The 22562-nt window shown below is 40.9% G+C and overlaps 1 protein-coding gene across 2 annotated transcripts in view; it reads right to left on the bottom strand.

Annotated features, from left to right (window-relative positions):
- Positions 1–22562, bottom strand: part of CREBBP (CREB binding lysine acetyltransferase) — a 93388-nt gene that overhangs the window by 27296 nt on the left and 43530 nt on the right. Inside the window, exons 4-17 of one of the 2 annotated variants that reach the window (XM_086760244.1) lie at positions 19772–20021; positions 19136–19249; positions 14423–14665; positions 13690–13789; positions 13088–13234; positions 12476–12593; positions 10309–10501; positions 10121–10174; positions 8820–8944; positions 8004–8192; positions 6336–6755; positions 5545–5724; positions 5129–5315; positions 17–135 (exon numbers count right to left, since the gene is read on the bottom strand). In XM_086760244.1, the coding sequence (XP_086616370.1) occupies positions 17–135; positions 5129–5315; positions 5545–5724; positions 6336–6755; positions 8004–8192; positions 8820–8944; positions 10121–10174; positions 10309–10501; positions 12476–12593; positions 13088–13234; positions 13690–13789; positions 14423–14665; positions 19136–19249; positions 19772–20021 (2439 nt within the window). The remainder of the gene's footprint in view (positions 1–16; positions 136–5128; positions 5316–5544; positions 5725–6335; positions 6756–8003; positions 8193–8819; positions 8945–10120; positions 10175–10308; positions 10502–12475; positions 12594–13087; positions 13235–13689; positions 13790–14422; positions 14666–19135; positions 19250–19771; positions 20022–22562) is intronic. The other variant, XM_086760245.1, reaches the window with a different exon arrangement.

The following is a 22562-nucleotide window of genomic DNA, read 5'->3' as shown; positions in this document are numbered from 1 at the left end:
TTGAATGCCAACTCACCGGGATCCCTAAAAGCTGAGGATCCACAGGCTGCCTAAAAGGGAGAGACTCTGGGTCCTGCCGGTACAACGCTTCAAGGGTAGGCATGAGAGCCTGGCGCAGCTCCTCAGGCTTGAAAACTGTTAATGGAAATCAGAAAGGTTAGAAAATGTCCTTCCAGCTTTCCTAACCTCTTGACTCCTCTTAAAAAAACAAACAAACAAACAAAAACCCTCACAACTACGTTAATATAAAAAAATCTCAAGAGGTGGTCAGAGATTATCAGAGGCAAAACTTACAATCAAGAGGCTACTGCACAGCCTTTATATTTACTTAAATCACAGTAGGTGATATTCCCAGAATATAGTGGCTGATAACAATACATATTCTAGAATATAAACCAAAAAAACCTCAAAACTTATGCAGAACCAAATTAATTCAATTGCTTCAAGACAGATGAACCTTAGCCCTCCAGAGAAGAGACTAAGTGTGTTTTCCTCTCGCTCCCTCCTAACCTTGTTTGCTATTTCCAAGATTCTTCCAACAAAAACCACCATCGCGGACAGGGCCAAAGAGCCAGCTCTACAGATGTCTCGATAGTTGGCACAGGAACGTTCTGGCCACAGTATACAAACAGTCCTGGTCTGATGGACTGTTAATTGGTTTTTGAAAGTGTTAATACTTCCAGATTTATATGCATCATTACAGCCACTCGGCAACAGCCATGGTTCCTTCAATAGTGGATGACAAGGACAAGAAAGGCAATGCATTTTCTGAACAATAATGATAACTTGGAGAGCTCTTTGAACATCTCAGCAGTGTAATTACATTTATTTCCTTAGGAACAGAGCCTTTACATAGGGAAGAATGCCTATTATTCAGAAAAAGAGAACTAAGGAAAGCAGGATGGCACCTAATATTTACCTGGCTGAAATGAGAACGATACCAATCAAAGGGAGCAATCAGGAGTGCTGCTGAAAGCACTTAAATCAACAGGGCTACAGTGACCCCTTCCAGGCTGATCATTGCTTTTGTCACTCAAATGGTATTTTGGTAAGATACAAATTGATTTTTGGGACTTCTAGTTAGAAATCTATGATTTTTAAAAAGTTGAGTGGGTTTTTTTTGTCTTCATTTGGGTGGCATGTCTGAGAGGAATTCTTTTCGTCTCCACTTACCAAAATTACACACAAAAATAAAGGCGAGGCAAGAAATTAAGTCAATGCTACTCAAAAAAATTCTGAAGCATTAAGTTCTCATTTTTGTAGCCATTTGTAGATGCTGCAGCTCTTGGAAACTGGTAGTCAGGATAAAAATTTTATGATCATTTGAGTGCACTGCCTTTAACTGGAGCGAGGATTGCTGCTCACCTATACAGATACCACCCAAGTCACCCACATCACGGCAAAGGACCAAGCAAGCTGCCAGAAGGGCTTCTGCAAGGGCTTGCCTTACAGAGACATCAAGATCTCACGCTGCTGCTACTGAACTCGGACTCGCCAGATTAAAAATGGGATGAGACAAGCCAAGGAGGCCCACGTTTGTTGTTACAACAATGAACGCACCTTGACGATCATTTCAGCTGTCGCCACAATCTCAGTGCTGATAAAACACCAATTCTCTTTCACATTTACTGATACCATACATGCAGGCATTTTCCTATGAAAGGGACCCTACCATATACTCTCAGAGTTTTATAAACTACTACATTTTATTATTGAATTATCGAGAATAGAAGGCAATATTCAATTCCACTCATGAGAAAAAGTGTTCTCTATCGCTCTGGAACCATCTTGCTGTGGCTTAGGTAGTTCATAACCTGATAATCTGAATTATTTCATTTAATGAAACTTAAAGGTCAAAAAGCACCTTTTAATAATTTATTCTGGCCAGTTGCTTGACATTGCTCTTGGAATCTTCCCTGTACCAACCCCTACAGCAACATACTACTAAGCTAGAGTATCTTTCAAAATAAATCTAATCTTGATTTAAAAAACAAACTACAGAGACTCAGCACAACTTTTGCAAAGTTCCTTAAAGTCTAAGTATCTTTGCTGATAAAGTCTACAACCCACTTTCATTTTGAACTTTGAAAAATTAAAAATCAAAATCCAGTTATTATTTCAATTTATGACTTCACTTAAAAACATAAAGAAAAGTTGCCTTCATCTGTAGCAGTAAAAAAGCTGTTCTGCCTCTGGGAATATGACTAGTAACAGAACATTTAATCACAGGATCTCCCTATACACAGATTTTTACAGGAAGCTGTCTCTTCTTCCCTCTCCCCCTTTTCAACAATTAAATGCTTTTGGTTCTCCTCCGGTAGCTGGAAGATCTTTGGAAGGAGCTGGCATCCAGTTATCCCATTTCGTCTTGGATGCGTAGGTGGTAAAAAGAAAACGAAACCTTTGCCTGAACCACGGTGAGGTATGATCTGCCAGAGAAGAGTATAATGCTACTGTTTTTAACGTAAAAAAAAAAATATAATTTCTTGCAAACAGAGGAAATCCTGCTTATGATTACTAAGGAGAAAATTCATAAAGGAAGATGAAGACACCTTCAAACAATAAGTAAAATACACCTGAATACCCCACCTCAAACCCAAGCCCTTGCAGGTTTTGCATCACTATATCTTACAAAGAAGTGAAGAACCACTAAAACTAATCTTGAAGGTCAAACTAGGGCAGCCATTTACAATGAGAAGAGGAGACAGGAGCTACCCAAATGAGTATTTTACTGTTTCCTTTGAGAAGACTGCAAAGGAACAGGCAAGGAACCAAAACCCTTCCTTTCTTGCTTACATTAGGTTCACAGAAAAAAAAAGCAAAAAAACCCTCTAAATTTGAAGGGTTTGGTTACTTCCATTTACGAAGGCAAAACATTGCTGAGGAAGTAAAGCTTGCTGAAGGGGTGTCTGCAATGCTCCAGAAAAGCTAAATTACAAAAAATCCGGTGTAAGTGAACTGAGCAGAGCAGTATCTCAGCAGTGTCATCTCAGTCTGTTCTCTAGCCCACACAGTATTTCCCACCGCTTCAGTCAGGCTACACTCCATTTATCCGAGTGTTTTCTGAGTGAGCTATCTGAGTGAGCACAGCCAGGCTGAGGTGTTCAGGACACCTGGATGGGTGGTACAAACAGATGAGATTGCAGCTCCACAACATAAGCCACTTGTACCCAGAAAAACACTCCTTTCAGGTCCAGATGAATCCTTTCAAACACTAAGGTTTCAGGCTACAACTCGCTAAGCTATCTTACAGCACACGCTCCATGACACTTCGAACCGCGGGATTTCCACTTCGCAGCGGCAGCGTGTATCTGCTACTGTGGGGTGCACCTCAGGAATCCGGCTGCACGGAAGGAAGAAGAGTTTCCAATACTTTCGCAACCCGTGAAAAACTCCAGATGAGTCTCATAAGCAGTTTTAAAATATCATCTAACCCTTAAGCACACATCACGGTATTTGCTCTTGAATACCTCCTGGTTTGTTTAGCATTCTAATACAAAAGCTCTATTAAAGTTGGAAAAACTACTTGGTGAAAATGTCACCACTTAAAATTGTATACGTTGTTGTACCTGCCCATGCTGCACATGCCTTATACCATACGGTTACCTAGTGACAATATTTCTAAGATAAAATTGTGTTACTAAATGAGGTATTGGAAACAGGTAGTGACACAGACCGAACCAGTGGAACGACAGTGCAGCTCTTCCACGGACTCATTCTGCAAGAATCTTCCTCTCCCAACTACTCGCCTCCATTTACTTGCAAGGACGCTCCTCTAAAAAGCAGCAATAGTCCTTTCCACTGGGATTGTAACTAGTTTATAAATGCTAACAAGCTTTCCACTCCCTATGTCACATTTTGTTGGCAATAAGCTCTGCCAGCCAGCTCCGCAGTGCACTCTCATGCGGCTGGCCCACTGTGCTACAAACTGAAAATACCATCTACAGGAAAACGTGTTTCACAGTGTTTTACTATAAAAGGATTATGTTTAGTAATTAAATGCAGCCCAAGGCATACACAAGAGATCAAGATTCAAGCTGCACAAACTTTAAAACTTTACGATTTCTCGATCACATTCTGGAAAGCCTGTGTCCATAATGTTCTGCTAGTGTAGTTATAAGCGGTTTCCGTTGCAAGGGAAGAAGAAAAGAAGCAATGAAACAGATCATCACTTTCCCTTTTTCGACATTTGCAGTATGTTGAAAGCTTACCTTTAGTCAAAACCTAAAAACTTACCAGAGAAATCACCACCTCAAAAACCAGAATGCTAAGAGACCTAGAGGTCTCTAGGTTTTTGAGTCCAAAAACTTATCTCGCAGGCTCCCACAAAGCCTGCATCACACATGGAGCAATTTATTCCTGCCTGTGTTCTTTAAGAATCTTTTTCACTTATTTCTTACTAACCCAAAGCGTGCAATCACTTATGTAAGTCCTTTCAAGATCTGCAACAGCAAGCAGTTTCCTTTTGGAAAAATAGACAGTATACAGAGTCCCAGCTAAATCTATGCTAACGCCACAGATTAATTTGAGGGACTACTGAACCAACTGTTCCTGATGAGAAAGCTTTGAAATAAACATACACTGAAAAACTACAGAGGACGGCAAAGTTCAAGGCTCCTCCAGCAGACCAGCCCTGGAGGAATATAGATTCAGGAGAAGAGTTCAAGCACCTGACTCTCAGAGAAGTGAAGGCTAAAACTCAGTATGAAGGCGGTGCGTGCAGCCTCTCATGGAAAAGCAAAGCAATGGATGTTCCCGGTTACTGTGAGCGCTCTCTACACGAAGCTCCCCTGAAAGAGCACTGGCCAAGATGTACAGGGAGAGGTTTATGGATATAGTTTCTCCAGCAATCACTGCCTTACTGCCTTGGTACTTCTGGGCAGAAACTGGAAGCTACGAGAAGACTGTTGGGATCGAGACCACAATGACGGGCTTTTCTCGCCTGTGATTCACGTAACATTAAAGGAATGCTACTTTCAAAAGGAAATTACACAAAGTACGGATCTCCTAGAGCTCTATGTGCTGGAATACGTGTGCAAAACAGACCTCCCAGCTGGAAGTGAGACCATGGAAAATGAATGCTAGTAAAACAAGGTACACAAGAAAAACGCAGTTTTCATACACATACTTTTTTTGCGGGGCTGAGATGGCGATGTGGACTGTGAAGTGGTTCCATTAGTGCCGCTCTCCTCTTCCTCTTTACCATCTACTTTTACTTCCGGCTTTTTTTCTTCTATTTCCATTGGCTCCTGTTTCAGTTCTGTTCCATCTGTTTCTTCTTTTGTTTGTGAAGATCCTTGTAAATCCTCCTCCACCTTAAGAAAGGATGCAACGAGATGTACTATTACATCTGCGACCCAAACTCCAGTCACCAAAATACTCGTTTGAGATTGTCAAAGCATTCTCCATCCATGGCTTTCCTCAGGACAGTTACTTTCCAGTAACGACCCTCCTCTCGCCCCTTAGCTCACCAATTCAGACACATCATTAAGTGTTTTTATATCTATCACTGCTTTCAGTTAAGCTGTATAGAATCTCATTTACCTCAGTCTTAGCTTCCACTTGTGTCTCACTAGTCTCTGGCTCAGTTTCTTCAGTTTTAACTTCTGATTTGCTTTCTAGCATTGGTGCATCTGGTCCTAGTTGCTGGGAATTCGTATCAGCACTAGCAACTGAGGCAGGGGTGGGGACCCTGTTATCAATACTAGCTGCTGCCTGGGATAGCTGTTGTAAAAACAGTACAAAAGAAAAACACTGCATATATAGAAATATTTTCCTTTACTAAAAATGAACAGCACAAAAGAGACATGAGATGATATTCCAAAACAGTGCAGAACATGGACACAGCAGCTCACTGTAGCCACGTTTCCATATAACACATTTAATAACTCTGCATTTCAGAGAAGCCAAGGAAGAACTCTGCCCCAGAGGGGCTTTTACGGAGATAAAACCTGCCCAGTAGAACACTGTATACTCCTTGACACGTGCATTCATTCTGACTAAAGCTTAAAAGAAAAAATGTATGCAAAAAAAGACCAATTCTGTTAAAGGCCAAATACAGTATTAGGCCTGTTATGCCTCATCTTTCTGCACACTGCTGCCATTTTTACTTGGAGCAGTTCGAAGTAATTTAACATGCCCCCCCTCCTTCAAACAATGCTGAGAACATCTGAACACACACATTTTTGCACATCTCTATAACAAACCCTTTGGTCTAAAGTAGAAGCTACTATTGGCAACTACAGGCTCTGTACATTCACGACATGGTGCTACACATCGGGAGAACTCTTGTGGAATGTCACTACACAAGAAAAATGCAACTAGCTAGTGCTTACCGGAGTGCTGGGTGGCTGCGCCTGCACAGATGTTGGCTGCTGCTGAGATGGCTGCGGGGTTGGCACAGACTGGGGTTGGACTGGGGTCTGAGGCTGCGGCGTGACTTGCGCCTGTGCCGCAGTCTGCCCTGTAGGTGTGCTTTGTGTCTGTGTCGCGTTTGGAACCGAACCCGGTGTCGGTGTTGGTGTTTGTCCTGACGATGAGACCGGTGTCGATGGCTGAGTGGGTGCTGCTGGCTGAGGAGGAGTCATTCCAGCTGGTGTTTGGTGCTGAATGGGTGGCATCCCAGCAGCAGTGGACACGGGAGGTGTAGTCTGATGTAGAGGCGGCTGGGTCACTGGTGGACACGGTAACTGCCCACTCTGCGGTCCCAGCATGTTCATGGAGTTGGGAAGAGCAGCACTGGGAACCTGCCCCTGCTACAGAGAGAGAGATTGTCTTACGGACAAGTGACTCAAAACTCTGGGAATCACACTTAGCCTTTAAACCACAGCACTGAAGTCTTCTTAACAGAATACTGTATGTCTAAACACGAGATCAGCTACAAACAAACGTTGCTAGTGCAAATGACTATGCTCTCATTTCTCTAACTGTTCTCATCAGCTCTTAATCAAAGACCTTGCTCCCAGACCTAGATGTGCCATGCGCCTCTTTTTACATTAATTCTACTGGCACAGAAGGGGAATCCTCACGATCTCCGAGTAACACAGAAACCTGCAGGCAGACAATCCCAAAATAATGCCATTAGCTGGGCAAAGGTTAGAGTTTGTATACAAAATGGTTTCAAGCAATGACACGTGTTAGGCCAGGACTCTAGAGCAGCCCTGCTTCAGAAGACAGTTCAATACATTCAATGTCTGCCCTATTGCACAGTGCAAGACTTCAGAGGTTTTGTTTGTTTGTTTTTCAATTCTAAGTAGACTACTCCAGATGCTTAAGGAAACTGGATTTGTTTTTCAGAGCAGCAATAATAAAGTATTCTGGATGTGCACAGACTTTGAAACTATACATTTTACTTAATCTTGCATCAAATACTCTATCCTCAGATGTACCTCTTACTCTTAGAAATCTATCTCAAATAGTTTCCTGCAGATGAGACTTCAAAATTAAAATATCCTTCTATATTGCCTGTACACAGTCAGCTTTATTGCATCAAGCGCATTAGGAAAAAAATGTTCACCACAAAGGTGTTCAAACGACTGAGCCAGGGCTCAAGAAATTGTAGATGCTCCATCCTGAACATGTCCTGAACTTGACTCAGCAGAGTCCTTCCTATTCTGATCTAAGTTCTCTCTCATTAGAGGATGAGGGACTAGAGAACCCTGGAGGTCTCAACTAACCTAAATTACTTGGACTCTGAATTAAAAAACAAGTCCCTCCTCGTGGTAAAGCATGTACTTTGGCATCATAAGCACAGCTGCTACTTCACTGCCCACTAAGAATCTCAGCAGCATGTATTATTTTTTAGAATTTAAAGCAGGAACTACAGAGCGTTGCCTCCCAGTTAGCGTATGTAAATGGGTTCTAAAAGAGCCTGTGAAGAAGGCAGGTGTAACCCAGGACCCCTGAACTCAGGGGTGGCTACAATAAACAAAGCAAACGCACATGAATTAAAATTAGAATGAAATAATTAAGAGCAAACTCAAGCACTAGAAAACACATCTTACCTGTGCCACCCCGGCCTGGGCTGTTGATTGACCCATGCCCACACTGTTCACATTCATAGCCCCAGTGGATGCTGGAAACTGATTCTGGGGCAGGAACTGGTTCTGGGTAGGAGCCTGACCCATCATGTTGTTGGAATGAGCTCCCATCATGTTCTGCGGCTGAGGCATTCGGGAAGGAGACATTGCCATCTGAAAATTAACACCCAAATTGAAGATATTCCCATTCAGTATTATGTAGCCAGACAAAAGAAAATACCCTCAATGTAATCCCCCAAAAGCTAAGACTTCTAAAAACAGAAGGAAAACTGGCTTCAGTAAACCAAATGGAAATAGGCATATTCATCTAACTTTAGCATTTGTTCACAGTATTCATGAGGAAGTAATTTTTAAACCGGTAATATTCAAAACTCTAAGAGTGCCAGAACTCCACTTTCTTCTTTGAGTTAATGGAGCTAATCCAGTGAAACTGAAAATATTTTTATTTTTCTAAAGAATAAAAACAAGTTTTCATGGAGGTATAAAGAAGGTATATATATTGCAAAGACACGGTTTCTGAAAGAACTGTGCTCTTCACAGACTGTTGGAGATTACTGCATCTCTGGCATCTACCTTTGTAAATGTCTGGGTTTTTTTTCTTTTAAAATACGTAAATACTGAAAACAAATGCCTCAAAAGCCTGACAGACTCAGACGTTTCCACGAAATTATCGTACAATTTACAGTACAAATGTATGACACGGCCTTTTCAGAACAGCGTTAGCACTGTTAAATGTAATCAACCCATTTGGAGAAGAAGCTGGTAACAAGAAGTACGAACCGCGGGAACAGCGCCCATGTTGTTCATTTGTACAGGATGGTTCATCGGAGAAGCCGCACGGGGTCCCATGGGTGCCTGCGGCATCTGTACATTCCCTATGGACATGGGGTTAAACTGATTCATTCCTGCAAATGCACCCCCAAAACAAGTCATTAGGAACAAGTCAGCAGAGTTTATGTATGTATACTCTAATAAAAATTAACATTTCTTATGACTAAAGTTTGACTGCCCTACACTTTCAACCTTGCTGAAACTACTTGGCTTAAGAAACAAATCAGGATGCAGTAAGTATTTAGAAGAATAACAGTTAGGGTGAAATACAACTTTTGGTGTCTAAAAAAAAAAAAAAAAAAAAGATTAAGAGTGTGGACAATGTGCAAAGACAGGATGTTATTTGTAATTAATAGATTGGGATGAATTCTTAAAATCAGGCATTTGCTTTGAAACAGCAATGTCTTATTCAGGCCTCACTGAAATGGTTGAGGTAAATATGATAAAAATACATATTGTAAATACGAAGGCAACTCCTTGCCTCAAATGAGGATAAAAGGTAGCAATATGCTAGGTGTTTTGCTTTTTATACAAAACATTTAACCCCTCCAAAAAAACCCAAACTTGTCTAACAGAAATAAAGGTGTAAATAAGTAATTACAGAGCCGTACTTGCTCTGTACACTTTTTTTGGAGGAAGCTGAAGCACCTAAAAGGCACTGGTTTTTATTTTTCAGAATAAAACACCCATGAGCCCACAGCAGCCTAAATCAGTGACAGCAAGCCATCAGTGCTACAAACAAGCTACAAGGCTTTTTAGATGCACTTTGCGTCAGAAACCAAGACAGGATATCATTAGTTACACAGATTCTAGGATTAATGTGCTCTAATGTGTTCTAGGATTAAAGTTTCCAGCTACAGGTGTCTTTTTGCCTAATTAACTGACGAAAACATGCCAACATCCTCCTCCCACTCCCCCCACCGCCTGCGCCATTACAGTGTTTTAAATGAGATTATCGTTTAAAAGGTATCATTCTTGCTTGCGCTCTCCTCTTTTTGAAAGGACTGAGCTACTTTCCAAGTGCTAGCAAAGCACCGGATACACATTACCAGTTCTCAAGACAAGACTGCACTGGGACAGTTCCTGCCACAGAGCAACAACAAAGAACGATGCTGAAAAGGGGAAATCCAGTAGTTCCCCCCATCCCAACCTCAAAGAGATAACTCCAAAAGAAAAACAGAAGATCAGCTTTTCCCCCTAACAATTATTTTGAACCCACAAATTGCAATTAGAGAGGAAAACATAGATACCTTGAGAAACCTGCATACGGCTTATAGGCACGGTTGGCATGGACATCGGCCCATCTGCAACACAACAGAAGAACGGTCAGCAGAAACCAATTAAAAATACAAACTCAAGATCAGCACGAGAGCCCAGGGACACAAACGGTGCAGAGCTACGGCTGAAATGCAGGAGTAGCCCCTACAGCAGTACTTACTGGGCGGCCTCACGGGCTGTGCCTGGCCCATGGCAGCAGCCACCTGTGGGATACCAGGGGGCTGAGGTCCTGGGGTCTGTAAGGCTGGCTGATTCCCCAGCATCCCTTGTTTATGTAGACGAGACCTCCGCTTCTCTTCTAGCTCCTTTTGTATCTTATAGATTTTCTCTGCTAGCAGATGATAGTATTCATCCTAAAGGAGAAAATAAAAGATAGTACTCAGCATCGAGTGTAAGAAAGCAGCAGCAAAACTCACGCAGTCTACCAGAACAGCCACTTGTGTTTTTTTTTTAAATGACATATACACCTGCTTGTTTGAAAAAGAAATATTTATTTTCAGAATTCTATTAATTTGAGTCAGTCTCATCACTGCTTTAACGCAGAAAAGAAAAAACAAAGCATCCAGAAAACACATGAGACTTGGCTTTTTGGCTATCCTTCGTATCAGCTCTGAGTAGATCAGCAGGCAAAGGAGAACACTGTATGTTCTCTGCTGCTTCGACAAAAAACCATGAAGCTCTGATTTAGTTTCTAAGTGTTAATGATTTTTAAATGCTGTTTTCATAACAAACATTTCCACTAATCCACAGAGAAAAGAAAAAGATGTTCCCAGCAACACAGTTACGCTGAATAAACTTCAGGAGACAGATGTTTAAGGACAGATCAATTTTTGCATAATGAAAGGAATCGCTCTCTTCCTAAAGAGTTTGACTACCGTCAGTCATTGCAGGGAATAAACACAAACAGACAAAAACCCCAACGGAATGGAGGAAATCAGTGAAAAATAGTGCACAGCCACAGACAACTGAACAACACATCTGTACGAGATAAGAAATCCATTTTACTCAATCCACACTGACAACAGATCAAACGAGACAGTCACAGTGCACAGCAAGGCAGACAATTTTGCTTGTCAGCAATTGCTGGATACACGTGTCCATGAGATCATGCACCTGTTAGAGGCAAAAAACCCCCACAAACCCTCAAGACTACAACTCTTCCGTGGGGCCACCTATGCTCTTAAAACGCAGTGTTAGATGGAGCAACGACTAAGTGATGCTTGTCCTACAAGCAGTTTGTCATCATCCAATTTTCATCAAAACTAGAATTTGTTCTCACAGTAGGATCGAGTCCATTTCCGAACACTAATACGAGATACATATTCCTCATCAGCCTTGTTAAGAAACTCCAGTGTTACAATATAAAGCTCTGTTTTCAGGTCAGTTCCCTCCTTACTGCAGACACTTTCTGCTGTCCAACTTAAAAACACTACAGCCCCTTCCCTCCTCCTGCTCAAGACACTTCACCTGCATCTTCCTACGTGTAAATCTAATATTGGGCTACTTTCACAGTGCAAAGATTCCTGAAAAAGGACGTGTTCACAAGGAGCACATACTACTAGAACAACATTAAACTGCTTACAATGATGCCTCGTACTGATCTGTTTTTCAATGTCAAAGCAGAATGGATGCTCCTCAAAAAGAAGGATGCAATTCCACATGGCATCGTTAATACATTCTAAACTACTCCCTTCTTCCAAGTTTGCTACTTGGAGCCAAATACATTAGATGAATTCCCATGAGAGAGACTTCTGGCAAGGAGGGTCTGCCGGTTGTTTTAAGGAGTGAAGAGAAGATACTTCCAGGTACTTGTCTGGCACAGAGGTCATAAGACATTTCATTTTATAACCAGAAATCTACTACGCTTATCTTTACTGAGAAGGTATTTAGACACTAATGTACGTCTGTGAAATCCTCACTCCTTCTAAAGCTGTTCTCTAAAGCTGCCAGGGTGATCACACACAAGCCTTCCTTACTTTAAAACTACCATTTACAGGCTTCCAGAAAGGAGAAAGTCAGCAAGGGAAACATCAAGAACAGCAAACTGGGCTCCCATCTTCATGCACATCAATCACACTTTCAGAAGTAATGCAAATAGGGCTGGGACAATGTTGTCCAGCTTTCATGGAGCTGAGGGAGGTGAATTTGCTTGGAGGGACATTAAGCAGATGGCTTGGGACCATACAAACAATGTCACACACTGAAAGCATGACCTTCCTCGTCAAGAGAACAGTGAAATGATTATCTGTGTTCTTCATTATGCTTGTAAGATTTGTGATACTACTGTTTTTTAACATTTACTGATTAGCCAGACTGAAGCAACATACCCTACTATTAGCAGATTCATACATGTCTCCTTCCACTTTCCTGGCATAAGCCACCAAGTTCTCCATGCGGCGATCCTTTAGTGCTGCCGGATCAGGAGTGGGGAAGATGGCTTGCACACTACAAGAAAGGAGAAAGAATAAAACAAAAATTATTCAGGAAAAAAAAAAAAAAGAAAAAAGAAAAAAAGAACTCCTCAACATAGCTTTATAATATTCAACCTGGACATCCCTTCATACATCAGAGACATAAAAGTATATCTAAAGTGATTAAAAAAATAAATCTATATTGCAGTACTCTTGCAGACAAGATTAAAGCAATTTCAATGATGAAAAAAGTCGTGAGGTTTGACAGTCTAGAGTCTGAATACTCATTTACTACAGCAGAGCAAATTTACTAGCAATACAAACTAATTTCATGCCTATTCCTTAATAAGCACGAAAATGAACTGACGAGGAGGCTTAAATGCAACAGCTCCTCCTCAGTGGCCCAGCGACAGAAAACCACTACTGCTAACTTTCTCATCAACACCTTTTCAGCTTAATAGTAGAACTACAGTATTGAAATTCCCTAAAAACATTCAGGAAAAATAGGCAGCCTTGGTGAATACTTACAGTTTATGCACTAAATGATTGCGCAGGTCCTGAGTGACATGTTCGTGCCATGCCTTCCTTACCCCGGTACTAGAAGGAGGTGCAGCCGTTGGCATTGAGCTGAGGTTTCCAACATTGCCAGAATTTGTGCCATCATTCATCAGTGGGCTAAAATAAAAAGAAAAGGGACTGTTACAGTACAGGATGCAGAGTTTTGTTGTATGCTTGATGCCTGAAGTACTTTTTTAAGTAATTCCTTTCATTACTTCTAGCTACTGCATCAAACATTCTCTAAGTGAAATTTTGATGTCAGCAAACTGCAACAGCTACAGCAGCAAAGCTCAGGAGTTTGCAAGAAACAGTACGAACAATAAAGAATCACGACTTAAAAATAGAAAATATTCTTCCTTTGAGAATTAATTTAAAACTACTAAATATTCTGGAGGTCTCTGGGGGGACAAAGCAGTAGATAGACAATTGAAACAGGAAAGAAGAGCGTAGCTATAGATGTGACCGATCATTTCCATGCCAATACAATCAGTTTTTAAAGCATGCTCTTTATTCACATTCATAAGCACGTAAATAAATGTTTAATTGAGCAAGAACGAAAATGAGTGCATTACTTATTTGTCCCAAGGGATGTTGGAAGAGCAGTTTCAGAAATTAGACTAGCTTGCTGGTCTGTTGTTATTCCTCCTGTGGGAAGGTTCATCTGGTTGGCTCCTTTGGGGCAAAATTAAACATCATTGGTACTCAGTTCACAATTTTCACAATAACACGACAAAACTACACTTTACTGACCAACTGGTTAACAAAAGAGACAGTGTATCAGGCAAGGTCTTTTATGATAATAATCTGCTGTGGTGCATATACACAGCTACTTACGGAATCTAAAGTTACTTTCAGTCTGAAATTTTTTTCTACAAAAGCTAGGCTACTAAAATTTGTAATTTGTACACTCTTAAGACTAGTTCAATAAGCTAAAGAGCAGATAATACCACAATTAAGTTCCAGAAATAAATTAGCATTTGAGACAGAATGGTCTGCTAGAATAGGTGAAATACTTGTTAAACAAACCAAAACCCTTCAGCAATTCTGTTTAATCACCTTAGACAACAATAAGCTATGGACTATATTTTCAAAGAAACTAAACCTACTGCTATTTGGCAGAAGCAATATATTCAAAGCTTTCTAATATTCAAATGTCAATGAACGGTACTGTTTATAAGTAGTGTAATTTTAAGCTATTAATCAACATGAACAGAAAGTCACTACTCTGATCACATGAAATACCAGACCATCCTAAAAATCCAACAGCTCAGTTTATTTTAACACCTTGGTATTTTTTCCACCTACCCAATGCGTTAATGGTCCTCATCTGCTGGTGAGCCTGGGGCTGTGCCGGCTGCTGGCCCTGTACCTGGGGCTGCAACTGTGTCTGAGGCTGGTTGCCGTACGGCAGTCCCAGAGCGGCGTAGGCTCGTTGCATGGAGCTGGGGTCAATCGGGTTGGGATTGCTTAGCGACGGAGTATTCTGCTGGCCCGTGCCAACAGATCCGATAGAATTCTGGATTCCACCAGCTGGAGACCCTAGAAGGGCTATAAAAAAGAAAGGATAAGAGAAAATTGAAAAAATCAATGAGGACAAATAAAGCACATCATGCCAAGAATCAATAGAACATGCATATAGCTATATGGTATATATTTTTCTGCCAAAAGAGAGAACGACACCCGAGATGCCAAGTAGGGAAACTCAGCCTTTGATTCTACAGGACAGAAACCACCCTAGCAATTAACACATGCAGTCTAAAGAGAAGTGCTATGAATTTTGGCCAGACAAGCCCATAATTACTGTAACACACATAAAGAATAGGCTCCAGTATAAGGCTAAACAGGATTTTCATGCTTGGGACAGTAGACTAAGGGGGAAAAAAAAAAAATATATATATATATATATATTAATTCCTCTACTTCCCTCTTTCCCATCAATACCATTTTAGGTCAAAATATTTGGCTCCAGAACAGAGATCCTGAGTTCAGCAGAAATACTGTGTCCTTGGACACAGAGGTAATACTGAAGATCTGTTGGTAGAAATTTTCATTTCGAGCAGTCACTAGATGAATCCTCTGAAGGCTAAATTACCCTACACCCTAAGTTATTCAGAGATATGAAAAGCCCTGATGGGTTTCAGATTGTACCAACAAAATGTAAAATAATTTGAAGAGTCAGAAAGGGGGTGAGCCTGCCACAGGTTTTGGTAAATGATTTAGATAATAATATTCAGGTATTCAGTCAGGAGCTGTTACAAAGTCAGACATGTTTATAGATCTTAAGAGGAAAGTTCAAGCAAGCACAAGTTAAGCAGCCCCTTCCTGAGCAGTCCTGATTAGGTCCTCCTGGGCATATGCATTAAGATGTAATCTAAACGATCAAACACTATCTCGTCTACAGGATTCCTCTTTCCATCTGCGAAGTCGATAATGCTGCCTTAACGAAACTGCATTCAGGTCTTCTAGAGGGGAACCCCTCCATCCCTCCAGTTGACTGCAATTTGCTTTAAACACAGACTCCTAATGCTATTTTAGGTATGAATGTCCAGCACTTCTCTAATCTGACCAACCCAGTGAAAGTAATACCTTAATCCATTTCTAGGGGTTTAAATTTTCCATTTTGCCTCCAAATTCTGGAATTGGGCCCTGTTCAGCAGCGTTCACACGCTCTGTCCTGCAGCTCCTCACTCTGCTCATTACATCCATTCTAGCATAAAAATGGCTGGAGCAAAAATTCTGCTGGGACCCCTGACTCACCTTGGCACAAGCCTGTCCTGCACCTAGAACTAGAACTGTCAGTATTAAACACCACCTCCAATGCCATTTTAATTTTTATTGAAGTTAAGCATTAGACTAAAAGCCTTCGCAGTATAGCATCGTATTAGTCAATGAATGGAACTTCTTCATCTGTGGTCTAACCATCCATCGTGTGGCTCAGTGGAATAACTGATAGCTGGTAGGTCACCATCACAGACCATTTCCAGCACTTGTAAAAACAAGAGACATGTTTCGTTTTCAGATTTTACAGACAGTTACTGACAGCAAGACTTGAACAAACTGGATTTCATTTCCAGTTTTCACAGGAAACAGGCTCTAGTGAAGAAGCTGCTGCCTACGCTTTCAGAACACACGTCCTTGCCCACCAATGCACTCCTTCCTTCTCTACAAAGGATCAGTTCCCAAAAGTTCTACATCCAAGTTTTCTTTCATTTTCTGTCCATACTCAATAACCTACTCCCTCAGGCAGCTAGCTCCTAGTCCCTAGTTCTGCTTCCCTCATCAGTCCCCGAGACTACATACTCCAGAATTTCTGGCCCAGTCTTCTTTAAAATAACATTTTTAAAGAAAGACTAGATTTGAGACAACTAATCTTTCTCAATCCAGCTTTTCCCTCACTGCATCTTATTTAAATTTTTCCTACAAGGGAAAATATAGGGGAGACTAGCTCCACGTTCACAGCTCCACCTTCCAGTCTCACTCAACTGAACAGGGATCCCAAAGATTTTTCCAGTGTCCCCTGATGCTGAAATGAAGCACATCAAGCATTGGACGAGGATGGCCCAGGTCATAATAAATGGTGAGCACAGCACACTTATCTCCACCTGCAAGGCTGCAAGGGGAAGCATACCCAGCAGCTGTTTGCTGGCACCGTACACACCTGCCCAGGTCAGGAACAGAATTAAGAAGCTCAAGCACGTGCATGACTAGATGAATCTTCAGAAAAAATGACTCGTGACAGAGCTAGAAAACTAGGAAATACATCAACAGCTGTTTGCAAGAGTTTATAACTCCATGGTAATAACCTAAAACCTATGACTTTTTGCAGCATGCGAATCCCCCAAGGAGTAGGAACAGTTAGCTACAGAGAGCACGTGAACCGCTGTGCAGGGGAAGGGTGGAAGCCAGCCACCATACTGCAATGTTTCAGAAGCGCTGAACTGCAGAACCTTCTGAAAGATCGGCACGCTTTGAAGGAGCCGTTTGAAAGCCCGGCATGGATACAACAGGACTGAAAAAGCCATGGTTAAACAGGTATACGAGCACCGGAGGGAAGACTCTGGGACTCAAAGTCTGTAATGACCATTGCGTGGGTCATTCATTCTGGAAGGACAACAGCCTGATAAAAGCAATGAAAGTCACTATAATCCTCATTTCATTTTCCCTTTCTAAACGTTCTCAACATATTCTGCCATACGCAGATCCCCTCTTCCCCCCAATTCAGTAGACACTGTAATTTATTCCTAAGAAAGCCAACATTTTCTTAAAGTCTTCAACTAACTTAGGTCAGTTTTCACCTGATCAGGCACGGTTGCTTTCAAATGCACTTACTAACGTAAATCATTTTGCAAACGTTTTTGAATGGCTAAAAAGGGGTATCCTTTATAATACAGCTAAACAAGTATTTTTAGTGTTCAGCTTTTACCTTCGAACAAACCGCGAGGTGTTACGGGTATGACCTGGAAACATAATGCAGAACAAAGAACCTCGCACCTCAGCACACTAAGCTGCAAGTTTGCATGGTTTCTACCAATGGATTATTGATTAATTGAAGAGAAGAAGGAGATTCCACATTCACCTTCTCCACATGCAACAAGTGAGCCAAACTCTACACTTATCCATCATAATCCTGTTCCATTCAAACACCCTGTTTGATCGCATAACAATTATTTTTAAGGACTGTTTTTGTTCAAGTGTCTTCTCTTTTGGTAAGTTGTACAAATGACAAAAACAAATACTGCACAAACTACTTTTCTACAGTAGCTTGTACTGAAAAAAAACAATTCTGTTGTGCTAGCTGTTGTCAGCACCTTGATAACAACTGTGTAATAAGGATGTCATACCAAAAAGCAAAGCTTTCACCACATTTTTCAAAGGCCAAACGTAACTAATGACTGGCAACAAATTACTACTTTCAACACACAAGACCCATCTTGTTTATCAAGGAGAAGTTTGGTAAAATGAAAACAAAATCCTTACCTCCAACTAGCTCTATATTTATTTTTTTTTTTTTTTTTCAGTTTTGGATCAAAAAGAAACCTTTCTGAAACTATAGAGAGAGCATCCTCACAGATAATTTGGACAGTCTTACAGCTACTCTGCCCTCTGCCTTAATCTCACCTAACCTAGGTGCTTCTCTGTCCTCCAAGGTTTATTACTGTTCCTCACTGCACTCTCAGCTTAAACAGAAGTTAACAGAATGCCTACAACACCATTCAAAAGCACAAGCTTCACAAGTCTGCCAGCTATTTTCCACTTCCTAACCCTCATTTAAATATACTTAGGAATAATGTTACTTAAACTTCTAGAACTGCTGCAGCTATACTGTAAAATGTTCTACCTTGGCGCCTTTTCAAAGGATTTGATGAGAGCAAACCTACCAACGTAAGTTCAGTATTTTCTGTTTTAGAACAAGAGGGAAGAAGTGCACTAGAAATGGACTGACTCCAAGCATCAGTACCAGCTAAGCTAGTCTGAAAAACAGGCACGGGCAAAACCACCACGATTTGCACAACTTCAGCTAGTCTATGCCAGCATTAAATACACCTAGTGATTAAGATACACAGACCAGATCTTGATGTGCACAATAATTCTTTTTTTTTTTAAACAAACATTTTTGATTATTCTTTATCACTAGCCTGTTGATTTACGTTGTTTCTAGCAGCAAGAAAAATAATAAAGTAGCTTAGATCTTCCCCCAAACCCCATCTACACCCAAAACCGCATTATAACTGGAATCTATTGACCTGCCTCAAAATAAATCACCAGTTAGAAGTTGCCCCACCCTTTGAAGAAGGATGTGTGGTTCATCTGACACTTTTCAATTACTGTTTAAGTAATAAATTGCATTCCATGATCAAAAAGGAGAATTCACTAGTATATTAATCCTTATATGATTATTAATTAATGAGCTATTAAGTCTGTTGGGACACTGTCAAAGTTTATTCCCACGCTGCACATTTACTCAACTTTATTTTAACAGCATCATTCCACTGTGACAGCAGTCAAACAACCACTTACGTTGTTGATTTCTTTTGTCACTGGCGTTTTTCAAAGGAAGGCACACAGGACAGTCGTGCCGAGTACAATTCTTCCAGTGGGAGATGATTTGTCTCGAAGACGCACAATGAGCAACTGTAACAAGGAAAAATAATAGAATTACAGTCTCTCCTTGGTTAACTGGTTTCGAATTAACTCATTTTTTAGAGCAACCTATTCTTTCTCCTTTACAACAATACTGAACATATAACTAAACACAGCTAAATGCAATTCAAATTTTTTGAGACCACCAATAATGCCATATCAAATGAACAAAACTAATACTAAAATCTAAGGCTAAGACACAGTGGACATTACATCCTCTTTATACAACAGAGGAGGTGAAAAAAGATGCTTGCGAGGCTACATTGGTACTAACCTACCTCTAAAGTGCAAATATTGCACTCTGTTTTCTAAACTATCAATTGCGAAGATATCAGAAATGGAAATCAGGCAAAGGTCATGAAAAAGGGAGCAGCTGCTCAATTAAAGAACCAGCTTTGGCACTTGCTTGTGCCAGGTATAGGGATCTTCTTGACAAGAAAGGAAACACTGCTGACAAATACGCAAGAAACCTCACACAGCTCACTTGGAAGAGCTTCGGCAACGTGCTCTCACCTTGACAGGCCTTCCCAGCCTGACAGTGCGTCATGTGGTTGAGGACGTTCTTCATGGTTCGGCAGTGCGGGAGGGCACAGGCCCGCACCTCTCCGTTTGCTTGCTCACGTCTCTGGCATTTGTGAGCGTGAAGCAGCAAAACCAACTGCTGCTGGATCAGTTTGCGCTTCTCTGGATCTGCTGTTGGTCCAGTCGCCATTGCCTGCGTCGGTACGATTCCCACTTGTTGTACTTGGGTTTGCATCTGGGACTGAGAGAACAGACAGTTTAGCTTCGCGTTTGCAACTCTCCATTCCAATCTTAATCTTGGCTAATAATTTGAGTATCACAAGGCTATTCACCAAGAGTTCTGCTATGACTGGCTGCAAAGATTATTACGCCAGTCTCTAGCATTCTCAAACATTTCTATTCTAACCTTGGAAAAGCAAAAACATATTGAGAGGTTCTTCTGTTAAGATATCTACAAACAATAGTTTAATTAATAAGCCATCCAAAAATCTTCTTTTTATTAGCCAGATCATAATTCCAATAGGAATGAGCTCTTAATTCCATCAGGAGGTGGAATTAAAGTCTGTTTAGTACTGTACTTTTGGGATATAGGTTTTATACACTTTAATCCTAGTTTCTTGTCCCCAGCAGAACGAGGAGTCCAATGGGAGAAGACAGTCAAAATTATATGACTGTCTCTGTCACAGTAAAAGGCAGAACTGATTTTCCAAGCTTAAATTAGCCTTTCTTCTCACACGTGAGTGTCAATATTCCCTTCACAGAGAAAATTTCCAAAGAAAGACATACACAGAAAGGGCCAACTAAATCTGGATTGCATTTTGTCTACTGAAGTGAACCAGAGCTAACTACAAGGTGACGCTAGGTTTTATCAGCCTGTAAAAATCTGATATTTTATTTCCAGCATCCGCTCTTTACGGACACACTTCTGTACCAACGCCCGTGCCCTGCCTCACAGACCCTGCACACCCACAGAGATCTGCAGTCTAAGACACGGCTCCTAACAGTGCGGAAGAGAGAAATAGCTTCTTTAACACATCATTTCTGCAGCACAGTTTTAGAAGCTTTTCAACTACCTTCTTGGACCTTTAAAGGAGAATAAATATAGAAACCTAATTTTCAAACTTGAATACATCCACAGCCTGCAACAACTCCACTAGCAGGAGTAGATATGGGACTGCAGAAGTGCTTAAATCCCAGCCTGAATTAATCTCTTGGACAAATATGAAACTGGCCCAAGAATCACTGATTATGCGCTGTAAATATAGGTTACCACAGAGAAGGTCACCAACTTCCAAGCTACCTAAGGAAAATCAGCCATTAAAAACACTTATAAATAGAATATAGGAAGAACAGGATTATACTGGGGAAGTAACAGAGGAAATAGTTTCAGTGCTGTCTACAGAACGACCGATCAAAACCTGCTTACTACATTTAAGGAAAACCACCCTTAAGTGGCAAAATACATCATTTGTAGAATGCTCTACTTTTGGCCTTTCAGAAGGACTCCCCAGAAAATTCTGCAGCCTACAAAACAGAGCACGTAACAGCAAAAAACAAAGTCTGGTATTTGATGGAGGACGTGGAGACTCTGCCACTAATAATGATTATATAGTAAATATTTTAAAAAGAGGAACTGCTGCATCCGTTTGTCTTGAGCTTGCAAGAACAACAGCAAGGTAAACCCATCCACTTATGCTCCCAGTGCAGGCAGCTGAAATTAATCTTCCATTTCTTCTGTGAACAAATTCACAAGAGTAGATAAGTTTTGCTGAAACAATTCTTGGGTCACAAATAGGAAACAATTAGTTCAGCCAATCTGCAGAAAAATACAGAGACCGTGCCAAAGAAAATCTTGTTGGAAGCAATGTTTCCATCCCAGTCAAAGCATTGTTTCCCAAGCCAAAGTTCTCTTCCTACTGTCCTACCAGTTAACAGACGTGACTACAGCTGTATCAGCACAGATGCCCCAACCCGAAAAGATTTCTTGAAGAGTGAGTAACAAAAAAGCAGAATCATGGAGTACCAACAGTTAGGAGAACAAGCAGTCTCAGTCCAGATGAGTCTACAGGTAGGCACAAAAACAACCTCAGAATATTGCCCAAGCTCTAGAGAGTTACATTGGTCAGTATTTCAACATTGTAAAGTCCTGACCCTGCAAACATCACAAATGCTTTCCACTACCTATCTCACTTTCAAGATTGCTGAGGAAGTTAATTAATCTCTTTCCTGTCAGTTTGTCTTTTAAGAACAGTGGTCTGCAGGACCAGCTCAAAACCGGAGATGTGTTACTGCACTGCGGTCACGCCAAAGGTGCAGAAATCCTCTACCAACCACAGAAATCATTCCACTCCAGAATGAGCAGCAGGCTTCACATTGCTTCACCTGAATGACTAACAGTTTTCTTGATGAAGCAGGAAATTCAGGCACTTCTGCTCCCACAACTAAAATAAATGCTTCAATGGTCAGATACACAAGGTAAAAAAAGATAGTTTTGCTTCTCTTGCTACCTTGCTGAGCTCCACCAGAAACAGATCAGGGCCTGAAAGTCTGCTAAAACCTCCGACAGAGGTGGCAACTTCATTAACCAGTTTTCTAGAAACTGAGTAATACAACACTTCTATAGTGTTAAGCAGCTATTAATATAATTTTAAAACATGGAAATTCCACATTCATACAGGAAGATAGTTCTGTCCTGTCTCTATTCTTAAGAAAAAAAAAAACAAAACAAAACAACTTCCTGTGCTTCCATGCAGCACAGATGCACAAGTACCTCATCTTCACA

This window comes from Chlamydotis macqueenii, chromosome 15, assembly GCF_036417535.1.
Source record: "Chlamydotis macqueenii isolate bChlMac1 chromosome 15, bChlMac1.mat, whole genome shotgun sequence".
NCBI lineage: Eukaryota > Metazoa > Chordata > Aves > Otidiformes > Otididae > Chlamydotis > Chlamydotis macqueenii.
Note: the sequence above shows the minus strand (reverse complement) of the source record. Positions and strands in the feature narration are given on the sequence as shown.